General features: G+C 45.6%; 8 protein-coding genes across 15 annotated transcripts; 2 read left to right on the top strand and 6 right to left on the bottom strand.

Moving 5' to 3' along the window:
* Window positions 1-682: 682 nt before the first annotated feature.
* LOC120452054 (DNA damage-binding protein 1) lies at window positions 683-5,198 on the bottom strand. Its single transcript, XM_039636118.1, has 7 exons — window positions 4,975-5,198; window positions 4,416-4,827; window positions 3,262-4,186; window positions 2,845-3,196; window positions 1,581-2,775; window positions 1,128-1,524; window positions 683-1,065 (listed from the first exon to the last, which is right to left on the bottom strand). The coding sequence occupies exons 1-7, from the start codon at window positions 5,033-5,035 to the stop codon at window positions 985-987; spliced, it is 3,423 nt and encodes a 1,140-aa protein (XP_039492052.1). The 5' UTR covers window positions 5,036-5,198; the 3' UTR covers window positions 683-984.
* Window positions 5,199-6,032: 834 nt separating this feature from the next.
* On the top strand, window positions 6,033-8,086 carry LOC120450810 (methanethiol oxidase). The gene is made up of 6 exons (XM_039633985.1): window positions 6,033-6,075; window positions 6,168-6,331; window positions 6,569-7,038; window positions 7,099-7,591; window positions 7,654-7,779; window positions 7,838-8,086. Exons 1-6 carry the CDS (start codon window positions 6,063-6,065, stop codon window positions 8,030-8,032), a joined length of 1,461 nt encoding a protein of 486 aa, XP_039489919.1. The 5' UTR covers window positions 6,033-6,062; the 3' UTR covers window positions 8,033-8,086.
* A 102-nt stretch (window positions 8,087-8,188) lies between these two features.
* On the bottom strand, window positions 8,189-9,805 carry LOC120450813. Of its 2 annotated transcripts, none has more exons than XM_039633989.2 (5): window positions 9,626-9,805; window positions 9,250-9,504; window positions 8,863-9,195; window positions 8,477-8,802; window positions 8,189-8,413 (listed from the first exon to the last, which is right to left on the bottom strand). In XM_039633989.2, the coding sequence occupies exons 1-5, from the start codon at window positions 9,779-9,781 to the stop codon at window positions 8,320-8,322; spliced, it is 1,164 nt and encodes a 387-aa protein (XP_039489923.1). In that variant the 5' UTR covers window positions 9,782-9,805; the 3' UTR covers window positions 8,189-8,319. The 2 variants fall into 2 exon arrangements, with proteins under 2 accessions (XP_039489923.1, XP_039489924.1); XM_039633990.2 differs by having other exon boundaries at window positions 8,191-8,413; window positions 9,621-9,798.
* Window positions 9,806-10,108: 303 nt separating this feature from the next.
* LOC120450808 (heat shock 70 kDa protein cognate 2) lies at window positions 10,109-12,676 on the bottom strand. The gene is made up of 2 exons (XM_039633977.1): window positions 12,279-12,676; window positions 10,109-11,901 (listed from the first exon to the last, which is right to left on the bottom strand). The coding sequence occupies exons 1-2, from the start codon at window positions 12,450-12,452 to the stop codon at window positions 10,165-10,167; spliced, it is 1,911 nt and encodes a 636-aa protein (XP_039489911.1). The 5' UTR covers window positions 12,453-12,676; the 3' UTR covers window positions 10,109-10,164.
* A 182-nt stretch (window positions 12,677-12,858) lies between these two features.
* LOC120450815 (small lysine-rich protein 1) lies at window positions 12,859-13,218 on the bottom strand. Its single transcript, XM_039633991.1, has 2 exons — window positions 12,997-13,218; window positions 12,859-12,927 (listed from the first exon to the last, which is right to left on the bottom strand). Exons 1-2 carry the CDS (start codon window positions 13,186-13,188, stop codon window positions 12,859-12,861), a joined length of 261 nt encoding a protein of 86 aa, XP_039489925.1. The 5' UTR covers window positions 13,189-13,218.
* Window positions 13,219-15,388, bottom strand: LOC120450811 (serine protease snake). 2 transcript variants are annotated; one of them, XM_039633987.2, is made up of 6 exons: window positions 15,136-15,388; window positions 14,742-15,054; window positions 14,390-14,499; window positions 13,715-14,132; window positions 13,527-13,656; window positions 13,220-13,463 (listed from the first exon to the last, which is right to left on the bottom strand). In XM_039633987.2, the coding sequence occupies exons 1-6, from the start codon at window positions 15,261-15,263 to the stop codon at window positions 13,378-13,380; spliced, it is 1,185 nt and encodes a 394-aa protein (XP_039489921.1). In that variant the 5' UTR covers window positions 15,264-15,388; the 3' UTR covers window positions 13,220-13,377. The 2 variants fall into 2 exon arrangements, with proteins under 2 accessions (XP_039489920.1, XP_039489921.1); XM_039633986.1 differs by having other exon boundaries at window positions 13,219-13,463; window positions 14,742-15,388.
* LOC120450809 (serine protease snake) lies at window positions 13,757-17,259 on the top strand. 6 transcript variants are annotated; one of them, XM_039633978.2, is made up of 5 exons: window positions 13,757-13,847; window positions 15,659-15,796; window positions 15,861-16,241; window positions 16,313-16,574; window positions 16,630-17,259. In XM_039633978.2, the coding sequence occupies exons 2-5, from the start codon at window positions 15,718-15,720 to the stop codon at window positions 17,213-17,215; spliced, it is 1,308 nt and encodes a 435-aa protein (XP_039489912.1). In that variant the 5' UTR covers window positions 13,757-13,847; window positions 15,659-15,717; the 3' UTR covers window positions 17,216-17,259. The 6 variants fall into 6 exon arrangements, with proteins under 6 accessions (XP_039489912.1, XP_039489918.1, XP_039489917.1 ...); XM_039633984.2 differs by having other exon boundaries at window positions 13,804-13,847; window positions 16,313-16,570; window positions 16,630-16,815; XM_039633983.1 differs by lacking the exon at window positions 13,757-13,847 and adding an exon at window positions 14,615-14,627.
* On the bottom strand, window positions 17,249-19,087 carry LOC120450812 (serine protease snake). Its single transcript, XM_039633988.2, has 7 exons — window positions 18,966-19,087; window positions 18,656-18,906; window positions 18,428-18,600; window positions 18,136-18,278; window positions 17,816-18,051; window positions 17,594-17,751; window positions 17,249-17,532 (listed from the first exon to the last, which is right to left on the bottom strand). Exons 1-7 carry the CDS (start codon window positions 19,025-19,027, stop codon window positions 17,359-17,361), a joined length of 1,197 nt encoding a protein of 398 aa, XP_039489922.1. The 5' UTR covers window positions 19,028-19,087; the 3' UTR covers window positions 17,249-17,358.
* Between the last annotated feature and the right edge of the window lie 898 nt (window positions 19,088-19,985).

Genomic DNA, 19,985 nt, shown 5'->3' with positions numbered 1-19,985 from the left:
CACCCCACCCACTTCGTTTTCCCACACCCCATATGCCCGTGTATATGTGCTCACGTTTCTGCCGGATCCGGAAGATGTGAACGTGCCCGGCGACCGGTGGCGAAGGAACTGCGCTGCGCATGCGTGCGGTGTGCCAAAAGGTATTAGCCAGGTGGATCGCCATTTGGCCAGGTTTTCAAAACAACATCACTCAGTTCCACGAATAATAGTTCTTTTTAGCAATGTATATCTGATCCTATTTATTATTAGTGTATATATTTTCATTTTCTGGGCGGATCCTAAACAAATAATTCTTATATAACAACCTCTTTAACTCCCAATTACTACATTTACATACAAATATGATATTTTTTTAAAGAATTGATAATACCAGAATAGTTTTACATTTTAAATAAACATTTTATTACTTCCGTGCATTTCCCTGAATTTTTAGAACTCATTTAAGCTAACACAATCCGAAAACAGCTTATGGAATTCTAAATGTGAGCACGTGAAGAAAAGTTGTTAAACTCTAAAAATTAAGGCAAATATAATAAAGTTTAGATCTTATAAAAGCAATCCCCTTGAACTGGTAAAAAGAACAATCAAATATATTCGTTATCCCAAAAGTATGCTAAGCAAATGTTGAGGCATGAAAACTAGCAACAATATCCAATTAGAATCGGAAATATTTCAAACACCCTTTTTCCAATTAATTTTTTTTATTAAATAATGCGTGACTGCGCAGCTTTGAAAGAGCGCATGGGGCGCACTTAAAACAGTTTTTTTTAGCTACATTGTCAATTTTTTACGAGCAAATACAAACGAGGAACTCGAGAAACATCTTGTTATCCGACAGTCGTAGAAACATCTAGCGCGGATGGGTTCGAGTGAATATTTACGAGGTTCAGCGGGATACATGGTATCGAAGTTTCATGTACATTCAAATAGTCCGTGGTGAGACAGTTCCTTCTCCAATACTTATATACAAACTACCGAAAGGCCTCAATGCATGCGTGTTAGATCCTCGACAATCTTTATGACATCTTCCACATCCGCACCCTTTCGTTTGCCATTCAGTGTCAACTGGAATGGAAATGTAAGACTATTATAATCACCTCTTAGTGGCTTAGTGCAATTAAACTCACCTCCAATCCCTGAACGGAATCGCGCATCTTTTCGCGACTCAAGTCCAAAAAGCTCTCAATTAGATCTCCATCGATGAATCCCTCGCTGGGTTCCACTTTGTTGTTGATTTGGAAATTGCGATAGTACGTATGCTCAATCTTGCCCACCGACTTGATAATTTTATTTAGCCGCTCCTGCAGGCCGTGCAGGAAGTCGTAGAAGTCCTGCGGTATCTGGGTTACAATGCCAATGGCTCCGTTGCATGTTCCGTATAGGACACATCCATTTATCGGCGTAGTTCGCTCACCGACGTTCTGCATCACCAGAGATCCGTGACGGAAAACGTTGACAGTATCGCCCAAATGGAAACGCGCCAGTTCTGGTAACAACTGACGTTCCTCATCGGTGGTAGCAGCACTAAAAATATTTGAAATGAGTTTGTGTCGCGATTTCAAAAAGCTGATTTTAGGTACCTGTCCTTCTGGCATACGAACAGATTTCCATTAGTCTCGGAGCCTAGGAACGTATCATCGTCGAGTATCTCCACAGCTCGCATCCACTTGGGTTCGCAGTCGCGGGCGATCTCGACAAAGATTCCCTCCATCTGCTTGTGCTGCAGCAGCGTGATGGAGCGCATCAGATCTCCGACCAATATAAAGTCGCCCTTGGCCTTAAGATACAATGCAGCAATCATATTTTGAATGTTGCACTCCATGCGCAACTCCTTCTCATTGGTCCACTCGTATAGACGAACAAAGCTACCGATTCCTGCCAGGACTTTACCATTGAACTCAACCAGAGCATAGCAAGTTCCATCCACCTTGGTCTCGGCCACTTGAGTGAGCTTGTTTTCGTGGTAGTGGAAGATGATAATCCTTCCCACTTTCGGCTCCGGTTCTTCTGGAATTACCAGTGATGTGGCCACTACATAGTACGTGTTGGGATCATCGCCCAGCTTGGCGGACATAAGCGAGGATATAGTTTCGGGGGACACGAAATGGTGGGCGTGCAGTACCTCGAACGTGTTTTGATCGATGACCAATAGATTGTGTACATCAATCTCTTGACCGACTTCCGCATTTGCAGCCGTGGAATTACCACCACCAGGTTTGGGTAGGAAATTCGAGCTACACGTTATGTTTTGGGCCTGTGTAGAGGCACTGTTGCGAAGTGGCTTAGCTCCGCCTCTACCATGGACATCAATACGTAGAGTGGATACAGCAAAAGTCTGCGAAGCCTCTTGGTAAGCAATTCTTCGTGGTCCCTCCCCCAGAGGCACTGTTCGAATATGCAGCTTCTGAATCTCATCAATAGTTCCCAAAATAACTGCGTTCTTATTGGCCAGTGCCAAACTATCTGGATACGCCTGAGCATTTAAGGAGCACATGTGGTTGACCTCCTTCAGATTTACATTAGAGAACACCAACTTGTGGTTTGACGAGTAAATCACCGTAGGACGATCGGAGCAGGCAAACACATTAGTTGTAGACAGGGATCGGAAGGTACGCAGCGTGGTTGGTTGTGTACCGAGAGTAACTTTCTTCTTATCCGTCAGTTGCCCAGTGGTTTGGTCCATGATAAAGTAATACATGGAACCGTCACCCAAAGCGCAAAGCAGATAATGGATTCCCTCGAAGGTGGTCATTAAAATGGAGCGGGGAATGATTTCTGCAAAATTAAATACATTGATTTAGAGTTATGCCCGTTTAATGCAGTTTGATCTGCCTAATCGCTCACCTCCGCTTAGTTTTTCGGTGTAAATGGTCTTAAGATCTGGCAGCGACATGATCACAGCAGATATATCTGTCCATAAGCCCACGGCCACCAAGTCCGACTTCGTTTGAGTCTCATCCAAAGGAGTGATGTCCAAGCAGGCTACCTCATACTCCAAAGTCCTGCAAGACTGCTCGCGAAGGCTTCCATCTTCAATAACTATGTAGAATATGTCGCATGCAGAGGCAACCACAATCTGGGTAGTGTTGCAGGACACAACACCGATGGAACGATCGCCAGTAGGGCGCCATTCGGCCACCAGAGCTTTGGTGGCACTACTAACCAAGCGAACGCTATCCGAAGTAACTTGAATCACCTGAAGAATAAGGTAAAGAATCAATTTAAATGATTTTGAATGTTAGAATTTGTCAGACAACACACCTGGTCATAATCCACATTTGAACAAAGGAACGTCTGCAGATCGCTGGCAAATCCGGGAATCTCGGTCTCTTCCACCTCCTCGCCAGAGAGGGTGAGAATCCTTGTGTGTCCCACAAAGGCCAGTACCAAAGTGTTCTCATACGGACTCTCATCGACTCCCACCTTTAGAGACCACATTCCCTTAATGCCGGGGAGATCGATGCAGGCATGCTCCTGAATGCCAATGCCTATGCGAATTATGCGTAGAGATCCATCCTTAAAGCTTCCTGAGCATGTAATGATCTGGCCCTGTCCCTGGCGATCCAGATCCACCACAGCAATGTCCAGAATCGGAGCTAGATTGGTGAAATTCTCTACTGGCACGACATAGCTCCCATCGATGGCCTCCGAATTCAAGCGCACCAACTGCGAGTCTCCATGACGAGCTCCAATATAGAGGAAACCATTGTCTAGGTATGTAATACACTCTGGTATAGAGATCTCGCCTAGTTGCTCCACTTTGATGTCCTTGACAGTCACTCCCTTGCTCGTTTCAGAGGTGCCAAGGAAGAGCATATACAGCTGACCATCCATGTTGCCCAGCAGATAGCGCAATCCATTGCTACTCACACGGGCGTAACAGTTGATGGTGCTTTGGCGGAAAGTAAGTGGCGCCACAGCGTGATAGTTGCTCCCGTCGTGATACACAATCGATTCACGACCGATCACGATCACACCACCGATGGGGGAAGGCACCGGGATCAGCATGGTGGCCTCTGTTTCCACGTTGTCCTGCTTCCACGCGATTTTCATGAACTCCTTCTCCCGCAGATTAATCTCGTGCGACTTTACATGTCTGCCATCATTGTCCTTGTGGATCACGATGACTGTGGGATTCAAGCAGCCGTGCAAAAACTCCACATCGTACACGGTCAGCTCATCCATTCTGAAGGTAAAAGAAATAAGTTACTTTCGAGTATACTTCTACTTAAGCTGATAATCGCTAAAAACAATATGTTGTAACAATTCTATAAGTATCAATTTCGACAGATTGTTTTTTTCTTTTAAGGGTTTTGAGGATTTTCATAAAAACCGACTTTAATGCCTTATTTTCCCCCCCTTTTTTTTGTAGTAATATTATATCTAAAAATTGCAATAGAATTTGCCGTAATTACCTCAAATTTGTGGCCTTTAGCTCGCTAGCATCCTTATCCAAAGGAATGATGGTGAACAGCCCCTGGTAAAGGCACATTCCGATGACCCTCGCCTTGGGATCGATGGCAGCCATAACTCCTCCTTCCGAGGGTATGCCCGTTGGGTCGGAAACATTGCCGTTGGCTTTGGTCACCACTGTGATGGCGTCATTGACCATGCGGGCCTCGAGAATCATAACGTTGTTGCGACGCGTCAGTATGAAGATCAGATCCTTGTTGCTGTCGGGCGGTCGGAAGTGGCGCATCACAGCAATGGTGCCATTGATGTTGATCTCTTTTAGGGGACGCAGTCCCTCCGGCGTGACCAGATCTATTTCCACCTGGTTGTTCCGGGCAATGATCAGATTGAGATCCGTGGGCGAGGTGAAGTTGCCTGAGGAGCACACAAGAGAAGCCGGTGGTTAGCAAACATATCAATTGCACTGGCTTGTGTAATCCGGCGACCGGCAAACATGCTTGTTTTCTGTTTCGCCGGGGAGACCGCATAGGGAGCCCCTCCTTTCCCCTCTCTTGTTCTTACCTGTCAAACAGGCAACAACCGCCGTCGGCTTCTGCGCCGTCACCACGTAGTGATGCGACATGGCTGCACGCTGTCCAGGATCAGGTTATCCTTGATTCGATAGAGCTCTTTAACTGTGGACTAGTCAACCGCCACGAGGATAACAATTGCTTTTTCGCTGACTTTTTAACGCGCTAAAATGTTTCCTGTCAATCAGTGTGACCGCGCGACCATCAAGAACTAATACCGTCCGGCTTAGAAAAATATGTTTTTTTGCCACTTCCATTTCGGCAAATATTCTACTTATTCCATTTATGCTCAATTTAACTTATAGTGATCACATGGATTTTATAAGCTAGCACTGGACATTAAACAGGCGGACGACACATTTCAGATTTTTATATCATCAATTACACATATTCCAGAAAAAATAGTGAATACCGAGATGTGTTGGGTAGAATTATCGATATCGTTTTGTTGCAGCTCTGGGACGCCTTCAAATTGCGGTTAAGCAGAAGAAGTTTGAAAAACCTCTTTTGTAATCAGTGACTTGGACACCACTATTACTAACGATTTAATACAATGTTACAACCATTGTAAATAATGACAGATATATTTGTTTGCCAAGGTATTCCCTTATATTTCACTGTATTTTATTTATATTGTTGTCGGTTCTTTAGAGATAAAAAATATTGCAAACACTTTTGTGTTTTTCTATACATATTAAAATAAAAATTAAATAATCAAGAGAAAATGTACAAAATAGAATAAGAAAGAGCAAATTAATAAAAGAGCTAAATTTTGAAGCATTATCAGCAATGAGCATTATCTGTAGGCAAGTTGTTTTTTGGTTTTTATCATCATATGTTTGTTTGAATAAATAAATCCATAAAAACAAGCTAAATCTATATGCGAAACTGTCCTGACCTTACTCGTATTAGTGATAAGAAAGCCGGCCGAACCGGTTCTCTTTTGTAATGCCTTAAGAGTTTATAAAGGAAAAAGCTCCAACTGGAGCTCCCAGAGAGCCCCAATATATAAAGCTCCCTCTCAACATCATTTGATATTCAGTTTGTCGCTGTTCTTCGACCCACACCAACCGCCAAGCAATGTCCAATAAAAGTAAAGAAAAAATTAAACTCGTATACACATGCCTAGAATCTTTGATAAAGACAATCCCGAGCAATTTTGATAATTAACTTGTTTTTCTTAAGCCTGTTGCCGAGGACCGGGTTACGCAACCCCACTGGACGCCATGAGGAGTGGTCCCCGCGAGAAGCTCCTCTACACGGTCACCGTTCAGCCAAACTTAGATGAGCCCCATGGCGATTATCTGTCCACAGTCGACGTGGATCCCGAGAGCCCCACCTACTGCCAGGTAAATATATAAACATTGCCTAATGAGTAAATTCAATTAACTTGCGGGAGAAATAACATTATGTACATTATAATCAACTCAATTGGATTCTTGCTATAATCATCTTTCTTTAGTCCTTTGCTTTGAAGTAAGGTTGTATATATATATTTTATAATACTTAAGATTTACTTAGTTCTAATACTTATGGTACTGCTAAAGATTGTAACCCTTTTTACGACATTATTAATATAATTTTAGGTAGTGCACCGTACGTTCACAAATCGTAAGGGAGATGAACTGCATCATTCCGGCTGGAACGCTTGCTCCAGTTGTTATTACGTCGATGAGAGCTCCAAGACGGTGCCAAAAAGGGATAGACTGGTATTGCCGTCCCTGAATTCCGACTTTATTTATATACTGGATGTGGTTACGGACCCCCGAAAGCCAGAGATTATCCAGACCATCGATGGCGATGTGTTGAAGAGTCACAATGTGACGGCTCCACATACCACACACTGTTTGGCCAATGGGAACATCATGATATCCGTGATGGGCGATGCAGAGGGCTATGCCAAGGGGGACTTTATCCTCTTCGATAAGGACTTCAATTGCATCGGTACTTGGACCAAGGGCGATAAGAAGGCATTGTGCGGATACGACTTCTGGTATCAGCCGTATTTCGATGTGATGGTTTCTTCGGAATGGGGGGCCCCCAATAAATGGCGACGGTTGGTAATCCAAGCACTAAATACTTACTATATAATAATCATTTTCATAACATTTATCAGAGGATGGAAGACTGGTGACCTGGAGGATATGTCTCAGTACGGCTGTCGCCTCAACTTCTACAAATGGTCCACGCAGACTCTCTACCAGACCATTGACCTGGGATCGGATGGCATAACTCCCCTGGAGATTCGGTTCCTGCACAATCCCAAAAAGGCCGAAGGATTCGTGGGGTGTGCTCTCAACGCCAAGGTGTTCTACTTCGCAAAGAAGGCATATTCCGATGAGTTCGAGGCCAAGAAGGTAATAGACATACCCGGAAAACTGGTCGATACCGGCAGTGGAGTAGCGGAAGATATGGGTGGCATGATTTCGGACATCATCATCTCCCTGGACGACCGATTTCTGTATGTCAACTGCTGGCGACATGGCGACCTGCGGCAATATGATATCACCGATCCCGAGAATCCGAAGCTGACTGGCCAGGTTTTCCTTGGCGGTGCCATATGCAGTGACTTGCCAAATGTGATTGTTAAGGAGGATAAGGAACTGAAGGTACACATTTGCGGCAATGCTATACAACTCGTACTTCAACCAGGCCTCTTCTTCATTTTCAGGAGAGACCTCCGGCTCGCTACGTGAAGGGACGTCGCTTGGAAGGAGGTCCCCAAATGATGCAGCTGTCCTTGGATGGCAAGCGCTTGTATGTCTCGTCATCTCTGTATTCCCCATGGGATAAGCAGGTCAGTCCTTAACAAGAAATATTTTAAGATAGCATATTTAATATATATTTATTTTCAGTTCTATCCCAAAATGGTTTCGCTAGGCGGTCATATTGTCCTGATTAATGTGGACACTGTGAACGGAGGAATGTCCCTCGATGAGGACTTCTTGGTGGACTTTGGCAATGAACCCTATGGTCCCAGTTTGCCCCACGAAATGCGTTATCCTGGCGGTGATTGCACTTCCGATATTTGGCTGGCCAATGATGCGTAATCTACATATGACTTTTGTAATGATTTAATAAACTAATTCCCTTAAAAGTATAAATTATTATTTTGGAGACATCTCCATCCCCAAGTAGGGGATATCGCTGTCGTCTCTAGTGTCTAGTCTAGTGCCACATTCAAAACACGTTTTTGATTTGCTGAAAATAATTTATGCGCATCGTTTAAGACGTCATATGGTTGGCAAATCATTTAATGATAAAGGAACAAATATAATTTCATTTGGCAAATGTTATTGATTTTTATATATTTGTGTCAATATATTTCGCTAGCCAGTTAAAACCAAAAGGAAGTTTTAGGCGTCTTATCCACAGCTTCTAGTATCGCATTGACATTGGGAAGAGCTATCAGATTCAACAATCGTTGACCACTGCAATTAGTGAATTTATTTGAAGGGCTATATTTTCGTTTGTAATTTATAAGGTGTACTAACTTGTTATCACAGGTGCAGTCTATGAAACTCCGAGCTACCTCATTAAGGAGCCTTTGGTGGTAAAAGAAAATGTGCACCAGGTATGCCAGACTACAGGGTATCAGCAGTCTTGCCCAGGGAATCTTTCGCATGGCAGACAGCACCGCATCCTTTTCATCTTTAGTATCGCAAACTTGGCTCCAAATCACCTGGATGGCTGTTACAACAGCAAAACACATGAAAGTGAGGCGATTTGGTAGAACGGCAAACGAAGCCCCACTTATAAAGGCAGCCAGTGCATTCGCTTGATGTGCATTCAATTTTCTGAATGAAATTAATTGCACCGCCTAAAAGTTAAGGTATTATTATCTAGCAAGCTTATTGAATTTCACTTTGCAACGGCTCACCTTAAACAAGCCTATGTAGCCCGCCAAGAAACTTGTCATCTTGGGTCGCAAGAGTTTTATGTTTCTCTTCATCAAGGGATTGAGTAGATCCATTGCCAGTCCAATGCCCAGATATGATCTTAACTCTTTAAGACCCTGCTTCATATGCCTCAAGATTGTCCAATCCTCGTTATTGTCGAGCAGAGAAGCTGGACGGATGAACCAGAAACCAGAATACTTCCGAGACTGCTGATAGTGCAAGACTACCACAGAGGATATCATGAATATAAGAGTTTGTGCCATGGGTGAATGTACCAAGCCGATGTTGAAATATCTCATTAGGGTTTCCAGTGCCTGAAAATACGTGCGATTGTATAGCTCTTCTGGAGGAAAAAAGGAAATACTTACTGCTGGGGTGATGCCAGTCACGAAGAAGTGAAGCACCTGTGGAGGCATCAACCAACTCAGCTGCGAGGCAATCCAGCAAGGCAAATATGGTATGAGTATAAATACAAATCGATCAGTCAGACGCCTTCCCACGCACATCAAAAAAAAGGTAATGGCATTTATCCAGGCCGCAAAACCGACGGATTGGGCATAGTTTTTGAACACAGAAAGCACCAGGTTTGTGGACACCTTTCGCCAATTCATTAGCAAGGGCAACTGCAAGAAAATGCATTCAAAAAATATATATATTTGCAGTTTTAGTTAACCCATAATTGAGTACTCATATATTTCACTGTTAGTCTTTTTATTATAATTTAATAACAATTCACTACCAGACCAGCAACAAGGGTGAGTAGTACTTGGCACTGGACACATGGTTGCGGTACAGATTCCACAACAGCGCCTTCGTGCAACTCTGGCCCGGCAGGCTGTGCAGGATGGCGCAGTGCAGCCGATTCAGGGGCGGCTCCAGGATTTTGCTCGGTGCGACCATTACGCGGCGATATTCCGTAGATACTGATCGCTCAAGCGAAACCCACCCAGAGAACCCCAACGGCTGTTCAAAGCTTGTCCACGGGATCAGAGGGTTAATATGCAAAACATTGGAAACGAATATTTAAATGGCACGCATAACATTTAATCAACTTATTGCAGTCGAGTGTTCCGTTTGCTGTTCTTTTCACCGCTTTTGGGAAATAGAAAAGCATTATTTTTAGTACCCGGAAAATCGGTTGGACCCACTAGTTGGCCGTAGTGCTCTTGACGAAGTGGAGCAGCTGGAAAGGAAGCTATAAACAATGCACTGGATGAGAAATGGCAATTGAAACACGAAGAGGAAAGTCTACTTTATTTTCGAAAACGACTTAATAATTTAGGTCAGTGGGTCGGACTGTCCACCTCCTCCACATTGGGATGAGTACCCTTGCCCATCGATGGCTTGCCCTTGTTCCCGCCATGGAGTTTCGACATTATAGGACTGCAGATGCGCTGGCACTCCTTCAGATGACTCTCGAACTCCTCCTTCTCGGCCAGCGTGTTCTTGTCCAGCCAGGTGGCCTCGGAGGAGCACTTGTCGTGCACCTTGGAGCGTTCGGCCGCGGAGAGGACGCCGGATGGAGCGTCGTCGACGGCCTGGCGACATGCGTAGATGTATCCCTCGAGGTTGTTCTTGGACTGCACCCGCTCTCGCTGACGATCGTCCTCCACCTTGTACTTCTCCGCCTCCGAGAGCATGCGATCGATCTCCGCCTTGGAAAGCCTTCCCTTGTCGTTGGTAATGGTGATCTTTTCGCTCTTGCCGGTGCTGTTGTCCTTGGCATTCACATTCAGGATGCCATCTGCATTCAGGTCGAAGGCCACCTCGATCTGGGGCACTCCCCGAGGAGCCGGTGGAATGCCGTTCAGGTTAAAGGTGCCCAGTAGATTGTTGTCCTTGGTCATGGCTCGCTCGCCCTCGTACACCTGGATGGTCACCGCATTCTGATTGTCACTGTAGGTGGTGAAGATCTGCTGCTGCTTGCAGGGAATGCGGGCGTTGCGCTCCACCAGCTTGGTCATCACGCCGCCAGCGGTCTCGATGCCCAGCGACAGGGGAGCCACGTCCACGAGGAGAAGATCCTGGATCTGTGAGCTGCCCACGCCGGTGAGAATGGCAGCCTGAACGGCGGCTCCATATGCCACCGCCTCATCGGGATTGATGGACAGATTCAGCTGCTTGCCACCGAACAGATCTTGCAGGAGTTTCTGAATCTTCGGAATGCGCGTGGAGCCGCCCACCAGAACCACATCGTGAATGGCCTTCTTGTCCATCTTGGCATCGCTCAGTGCCCGCTCCACCGGTTGCATGGTGGATCGGAAGAGGTCCATGTTCAACTCCTCGAAACGGGCCCGCGAGATCTTCGAGTAGAAGTCAATGCCTTCGTGCAGGGCATCAATCTCCAAGGATGCCTCCGTGCTGGAGGACAACGTCCTCTTCGCCCGTTCACAAGCCGTCCTCAGGCGACGCAGGGCCCTGGCATTGCCCTTGATGTCCGACTTGTGCTTCCGCTTGAATTCCTCCGCAAAATGATTGACCAGCCGGTTGTCGAAGTCCTCGCCACCCAAGTGGGTGTCGCCGGCCGTGGCCTTCACCTCGAACAGGGATCCCTCGTCGATGGTCAGTATGGAGACATCGAAAGTGCCGCCACCGAGGTCGAAAATCAGCACATTGCGCTCCCCCTTGAGGTTCTTGTCCAAGCCGTAGGCCAGAGCTGCCGCAGTGGGCTCATTGATGATCCTCAGCACATTCAGTCCAGCAATAGAGCCCGCATCCTTGGTCGCCTGGCGCTGGCTATCGTTGAAGTAGGCCGGCACTGTGACCACCGCGTCCTTCACCTTGCCACCCAGATAGACCTCGGCGATTTCCCGCATCTTGGTCAGCACCATCGAACTGATCTCCTCGGGCGCGAAACGCTTCCGCTCACCCTTGAACTCCACCTCGATCTTGGGCTTTCCCTTCTCGTTGATGACCGTGAAGGGCCAGAGCTTCAGGTCCTCCTGGATTTTCTTGTCGTCGAATTTGCGCCCAATTAATCGCTTGGCGTCGAAGACCGTGTTCTTGGCATTCATGGCCACCTGGGAAATAATGGCATTTGAAGTTATATATTCATTGCAAACTCTAAAAAATTGTAAAGGCTTCGTATCAATTTCTATAATTTTATTAATATCAGTCTATTTTGTTACTCATGCTTGAAAGTTCTAAAAAGTTAAGATGCGTTTTCAATTGAATGCTTTTCAGAGATTACCCTTAAATGCATACTTGTCTAAGTTTTCCTCACCTTTTATCCATATTAAATGAACCTTGTTTAAAATATTTAAGTGTGTATCCCACCCACTTTCCTCAGTTCTCACACTTATTTGTGTGCCAATTGAAGCACTCGCAATTCGCACCTGGCCATATTGGCGCTGCACAATCCGCGTAATTGGACAATCGTGTGGGGACTGTGACTCACCTGGTTCTTGGCCGGATCGCCAATTAGGCGCTCCGTGTCGTTGAATGCCACATAGGAGGGCGTGGTGCGGTTGCCCTGGTCATTGGCTATGATCTCCACCTTGCTGTTCTGCCAAACTCCCACGCAGGAGTAGGTGGTGCCCAAATCAATGCCGATGGCCGGAGTTTTCCCCATTTTTCCAGGGTGCTGCTTATCCACAATTTGCGATGCTGCTGCTACTAGTGCTGATTTTGAACTGAAAATAACGCGATGTTGCACCTATTTATATGGTGCAGACTTGGCGAATTCCACGAAACGAATACAATTTTGGCTTCCTATATTTTTCACACGCCGAAATCGAAAAGTGTGTTTGTTCTAGAAGCGTTTGCCACTGACATCTCACTTTGGGCAGGCTGCGTTTTTGGAATTGTTTGGTTTTGATCGATGATGTCTTGTTTTGGATTCATAAAAATAAATATGAGCACGTTGCTCTCGTTTTTCCAGGCCAAGGGGAAGTACACCTTCGCTTTCATTTGTTATTACTTTAAGCTTAATTGGAAAAATAATATTTTTAGAAATATTTCAAATTATATTCCGCACTCTAGCGCTTTCCCTTCTTTTTCTTCTTTTGCCCATCTGGCCAAGCAAATCCCCTGGACTTAAGAACGTCCTAAAATAAAATATATTTTCTTGTTGAATTTTTAATGAATTATATAGGGCATTAATAATTTTAACTTACCTGCACATTGTGGCAGACGTAGTAGGCATTTTCCATGGCGGCGTCGTTGAAAATGTCGCAACCAATGGACTTTCCCACGCCCCCTTTCTTCTTGCCGCCCTCCTTCTTCTTCTTCTCCTCGCCTTCACCACTTCCTGCGTTACTGGATGTGGAATCCTTGCTATTGCGCTTCTTTTTGCTCTTCCCGACCATTATTTAGTTATTTGTATCTCAAATCAAAATTATTGATTAAATAAACCATTTCTGCACTTTGCAGTGCCTAGCAACCATTTCATGCCATCCAACCACACGAAAAATAACTAAATAACGTGATTTTTTGCTATGCTTTAATAAATATTTAATTTTTTTTACTTTTCGAATTTACATTTTACAGACTCTTTTCTATTGCTCTGTAAATTCACTATAATAACTAGGCCACACTATAGATGCTATCCAATCGATATAGGATGACACGCGCGTATAAACACCTATAAAATGTGTGAATTGTAATTTTTTCCATTTTCCATTTTCATATTTTTAAGGTTAGTTACCTGGCAGTTCGCTGCGACAATAGGCTCCATAGGAAGTGATGCCCACTAGGTAGTAGCGGTAAAGTCTTTGACTCCTGTGCCGTCGACGTCGCCGCTCCAAGTTCAGTTGAAGCGGTCCTCCAGAATCGCCCTATAAAATAATAATATGGTACTTAAAAACTTTTATACTTAAAACTTGTGCCTCTTACCTGGCAAGTATCGCGATTTTTCTCGTAGTCATGGGCGCATATCTGACTGGTGAGCAAGCCCTGGGGAGCACCTTCATCGGAGGGCAGACTGGAGTTGCACTGTTCAATGGGCACCACCGAGAGATCCAGTTCCGTGAGTATGTTGGTCTGGGGCTGGGCAAATCCCGTCGATCCATAGCCCATGGTGTGCAGCTTGCCGTATGGGATGTCGTTTTGGGGCCACAGGCGAACTGGCCTCACAAACCAGGTGTATTCCACCGGTGAATTCAACTTGATGAGCCCGATGTCATGGTAGTTGAGACTCGTATTGTAGAGTGGGTGCAGATAAATCTTGGCCACACGTCGTATTTGCGGTTCCACGTTGTCCTCCCACTCCTTCAGTTTGATGTCTCCGATTTTCACGACGTCGGGCGAGGTTCTATAGAGAATAAGAATCCAAATGTTCTAAATATGCTATGCTCGATGACCTGGTATATCATTTTTAAAATAATATTAGTTTGATCAAATATTAACATGTTAAAATAAAAGGTAAAAGTAATTCCTAGCATATGTAAGTAAAGTTACTTGGTATCGCAAGATCATTTATAGGCTGCAAAGCTATATTCTCCCATAACTTCCGAATTCACTCAATTACGAAGAATAAACTCAATAAGTTCTTATCCATAGAAAGCTCACCCATGAGTTTTCAAGCAGTGCGCAGCTGTGAGCACGAAGTTTTCGCTGATGAGGCTTCCCCCACATTTGTAGTCGATCTCGCGGTTCTCGTTCCGGAATCCCAGAGCGGCCTAAGATCGGGAAAGAGAGGATTAGTGGGACCCCATAACGGTTAGCATATGTGATATGGGGCTTCGATTTGGATTCGTCTTTGGCTTCGCCGATCGGCTATTTAGTCGTGTTTGTGTTGTGATCTGCGGTACTTAGGCGTTGCCCCATTCCGGTTTCGTGTGATTTTATGTTTATATTTTTTTTGGCTTTCATCGATTTACGATTTTTGTTTGGGCTGCACCTTTACTTAATTGGTACTTACCATGTGCGGGTACTGTCCAGGTGCCACAATGGAGCGCCCATTGAAGTCGTCGTGCAAATCTTCCGTCTCCGCGGTCTTGTTGTAGTTCTCCCTATCCACTTTGCTTTCGGTGTTCAGGAAGATGTTGTGGAAGTTGCGATGATGATTGGGTGGCGGTCGATGTGGTTCCCATTGGTGATGTGGCGGCGGAGGTGGAGGAGAACCTCCTGGACCTCCGGGACAGCCGGGTGGAGGACCAGGAGGTGGCGGGCCCGGTGGCGGCGGTCCAGGCGGTGGTCTTCCACATGGCGGAGGACGTGGTGGTGGCGGCGGTCTATAATAGCCGTAGTTATTAAAGTAGCCCGGCGCCCACTGGCCGTTATAACCGTAGCTGTTAAAGTTGTTGAAGTCCCACCTGCTTGGTTCCGGCACTGGACTCGGTTCCGGATACGGGGTGGGAAACACCCACTGCCCACTCACTCGGAGTCCGCACAACAGCACACAGAGTGCGATGCAAACCCAAGGTCTCTTCCAATCCGGCATCTGAATAGGTCTGGCTCGATTGACCGATTTAATCCGACTGGGATCTTCCAATCCACACCAAGCGAATCGAAAAGCAGCGACGCTGGCAAACGGTTTTATTGAAATTCAGCCGAATTTTTAATTGAGCGCCCGCATTAATTAATAAAAATACATTAAACAAAAAATCCACCAAGACAGGCAAGGGTTTGTTTTGGCCACAGTGGTGGCTCGAATATTGAACCACGGTCTTCTGGAAAAAAGTGTTCTTGTCTACTTAAATTTTCTTACCTTTCATGTCTGGGGTTCTTGTAAAATAGGGTTTAATACGTGAAGGTCGGACTTATATACAATATCTTAAAGTACCACTTGACTTGACCATTCTTATTTAAAGTACCTATTTCCATTGCTTTTGTCAGCTTTTCATTTGGAATGTGTGCGAGAAGTAAATAATGAAATCCCAAAACCTACCAATAGAATGATAGTATTGTGGTCTCCAATCGTGCATCTTCAATTGACATGCTTGCATTTAATTCTGCAGACTCCAAATCTTGAGGGTATATATACCATATATATGTATTATTACTGGTGCCCCCAATCAAATATTAATTAATCCCACAGCTCTCGATGCCCTTGAAATAATCAACTACCAGACCACCAAGTACACAATCCCCGAAGTTTGGAAAGAGCAGAAGAAGACCTCCACTGGTGAAGACGAAGATGTCCAGGACGCCGAGGAAGAGGATAGTTATTTAAAGTTCGACGACGACGACGAGCCCAGGACTCCGCTTTCGGATGGACTGCACGAGGGTGCCTTCTGCCGGCGGAGCTTCGATGGCCGGAGTGGGTACTGCATCCTGGCCTATCAGTGCCTCCACGTCATCCGGGAGTATCGGGTGCATGGCACCCGAATCGACATCTGCACCCATCGCAACAATGTCCCTGTCATCTGTTGTCCACTGGCAGACAAACATGTCCTGGCCCAGCGAATCAGTGCCACCAGTAAGTACATTCTAAAGAATCTTTTTCAGTTCCTAGTGTAGCTCAAGGATACTTTTTATAAACCTTTCCAGAGTGCCAGGAGTACAATGCCGCCGCCAGAAGGCTCCACTTGGCAGACACCGGACGCACATTCTCCGGGAAGCAGTGCGTGCCCAGTGTGCCCCTAATAGTTGGTGGAACGCCCACTCGGCACGGACTCTTCCCTCACATGGCTGCCTTGGGATGGACGCAGGGCAGTGGCTCCAAGGATCTGGACATAAAGTGGGGCTGTGGCGGTGCCCTGGTTAGCGAGCTGTATGTCCTGACCGCTGCCCACTGCGCCACCTCGGGTAGGTAAGTTACAGGATCCCCCAAGACACAACTATATACGTATTCTCTGCTCCATCAGCAAACCGCCGGACATGGTTCGCTTGGGTGCCCGCCAGTTGAACGAGACCAGCGCGGCCCAGCAGGACATCAAGATCCTCATCATCGTGCTGCATCCGAAGTACAGATCCTCGGCATATTACCACGATATTGCCCTGCTCAAGTTGACCAGAAGGGTAAAATTTTCGGAGCAAGTGCGTCCCGCGTGCCTGTGGCAACTGCCTGAGCTCCAGATACCCACTGTGGTGGCCGCCGGTTGGGGACGCACTGAGTTCCTGGGCGCCAAGTCCAATGTCCTGCGCCAGGTGGACCTGGACGTAGTCCCGCAGATGACCTGCAAGCAGATCTATCGCAAGGAGCGACGTCTGCCACGGGGCATCATCGAGGGGCAGTTCTGTGCGGGATACTTGCCAGGCGGCAGGGACACCTGCCAGGGTGACTCCGGCGGTCCCATTCATGCCCTGCTGCCAGAATACAACTGCGTGGCCTTTGTGGTGGGCGTCACCTCGTTTGGAAAGTTCTGTGCGGCTCCCAATGCGCCAGGTGTTTACACCAGGCTATATAGCTACCTGGATTGGATTGAGAAGATTGCCTTCAAGCAGCACTAGTTTCATTTTATTTTATTTATTAAAAATGCTCTTTAAAATATTCATATTTTTCAAGTTTTCAAATCAACAAGTAATGTGATAATTTATGGATGAGTATTTAAATAGTTGACATTCCCTAGAACACATTTTCTTGCTTAGAAGAATCACGGCCACACTTGTTGTTCTATCCACGGAATGTAGTGGACTATTCGCACATAAACTCCAGGTTGTCCGGATGCACAGGCTCCTCCAAAGGAGGTTATTCCCACCGCATAGGGAATCGGACGGTGATGGTGGCGCATATGCTGGTGGAGCAGCAAGGGTCCTCCAGAATCGCCCTGATGAAAGAAGAAAGTGGAAAGTTTAGATTGATAATGAGCCTCTTTAAGGTAGACTCACCTGGCATGTGTCCATATGTCCGGAGTAATCTCCCGCGCACATTTGACTCGATCCCAGCCCATTGACCAGTTTGTCATAGTTCTGCAAATACCTCTGGCATTGTTGAAAATTCAGGTGGTGAAGCATTATTTGCAGCAGATTATTGGAATGCGGGCCAGCTGGTAGATATTAAGTGATTCGAATTACACGAGTAATCAAAAATAAGATTTAAGGGGCACTAACCGAACTTGGTTTGCCCATAGCCCAGGGCAGTGAGCGGTCTCTCGGGCAGGGATTCCTGGTTCCATAGGCAGGCCACTGGCATGTGGGATCTTCTGGCCAGCTTGACCACGGCCAGGTCATTGCTAAGGGTCTCCTCATCGAAGTGCGGATGCTTGCTGATCCGCTTGATTTCAATCAGCTGCCCGCGCCCGCTGTTCAGCTCAACGCCACCAATCAACGCCACTGAAGGGGGTTCCCTGTTCGAAAGCGAGATATTTTTAACCCATTAGCATTTCGAGTGTGTGCGCTCCATCGTGTTTTTCTTTTCGTTTTTTGCTTACCCACCGACGCTGGCACAGTGGGCTGCCGTTATGGCGAACCGAGGCGCAATCATGACGCAGCCACAGTTGAACATGTATCTGCGCTTGCTGGAACCGTGCTCATGAATCCATCTGTTTGTGCGGGACGGCCAACCGAGGGCACACTGTAATCGAATCGAGTATATTAATCTACCACTATTCGGTTGCGAATTTCGTATGCTCCCAAAATCAAATATATTAAGTTAACTATTTCGATAAAATATATTCAATTGAAAAGGAAAACCAATGCTCTAAGGCATCTTTTTTCACTCACCATGTAGGGATGCTCGTTCTCCAGAGTGAGTCTGCCACCCACCAGCAAGTTTTGGCTTTGATTGCGCTTCTGGATAATTGGCTCAACTAGTTCCACTTGATCCAGTTTAGGGTTCGTATTCCGACGGCGGCGACGGCGCTTATGATGAACTCTTGGATACGCATTGGCACAGGCTGACAAAAGATATAGTCTCCGGATTCCCAAATGCGCCATACTCTCCATACGCACCTTGTTCGCTCTTCGAGATGCTGGGCGGCGGCATCAAGTATCCGCCGTGTGGACAGCAAACCAGCTGATTGGGCCACGATGAGGGACAAAGTAGTGGAGTCACTCGGGGCACTGCCTGCATGGCACTGATGCAATCCACGTACCTCACACACTTTCCAATCAGTGGACGATCGTGGGCTTGGCAGTTTCCGTACACATCAATCGACAGATACGATGGAGCTACTCCGATCCACGGCGTATTCTGTGCATATCTATTGAATAGTAATGGTGGTCGTAGTGTTAGCAACAAGATAGTTTTGCCGATACGAACGATGACGCCGAAATTAAGACGAACTCTAGAAGCAAACTATATCCAGAAGATAGCGTTCCCATCTCGGATGTCCAAGCTCTACGACGTCGGATTGCCGAATGAGATGTTCGCAAAGATCTTGACTCGTATAACCTGAGTCCCATATAAAGCTTCTTTTGATTGAGCTTATATTTTCGGGTAGCAGACTCGCCAAAATTGAATTGCATATTTCAATTCATAGGAAAACTTGCTCAACTTTTATTAATGTGATAAAAATTACAAGTGACTAAGACTTTTTGAAAATCTGTAACCATTAGCGCACAATATCATTCAATTGAATAGTAAATACAAACAAATTATTCATTATATGCACCCCGCACCACGCATGCCGCGCAAAAAACAAGGAAAACGATTTTCGGCTAATATTCAAACATTATCATTAAAAATTGCAAAAAAAAAAATGCGAAAGAAATTTAATTTTTTTTGAAAACACAGTTTGATTGAACATTTTATTACGAACTCAACGAGGTATGACATTCCATATTCGGACCAATATTTCGAATGCTGTGATGAAAATACTGATATTTATAATAGCAAAATACAGGAAAACAATTTTCGGGCAATATTCAAAAATCATCAACAAACAATTGCAAAAAGTGTGAAAAAAAAAATTTTTTTTTTTTTAAACACAGTTTGATTGGAAATTTAATTACGAACTCAACGAGGTATGACATTCCACCCCGCACCAAACACACCACAATCATATAGAATAATATAATGTTAAAAACAAGAGAGAACGCTATAGTCGAGTTCCCCGACTATCTGATACCCGTTACTCAGCTAGTGGAAGGGAGAAGGAGAGTCTTAAACACAGTTTGTGGCGGTTTGTAGGCGTTATAGTGGGCGTGGCAGAAAGTTTTTTGGCAAATCGGTAGAAATTTACAAGACTAATACAAAAATGAAAAAATATCAAAACATTTTTCAAAAGTGTGGGCGTAGCAGCTTTGGGCGGTTTGTGGGCGTTATAGTGGGCGTGGCAAC

This window comes from Drosophila santomea, chromosome 3R (assembly GCF_016746245.2).
Source record: "Drosophila santomea strain STO CAGO 1482 chromosome 3R, Prin_Dsan_1.1, whole genome shotgun sequence".
Taxonomy (NCBI): domain Eukaryota; kingdom Metazoa; phylum Arthropoda; class Insecta; order Diptera; family Drosophilidae; genus Drosophila; species Drosophila santomea.
The sequence above is the reverse complement of the archived record's forward strand: the minus strand, read 5'-3'. Positions and strand labels throughout refer to the sequence as shown.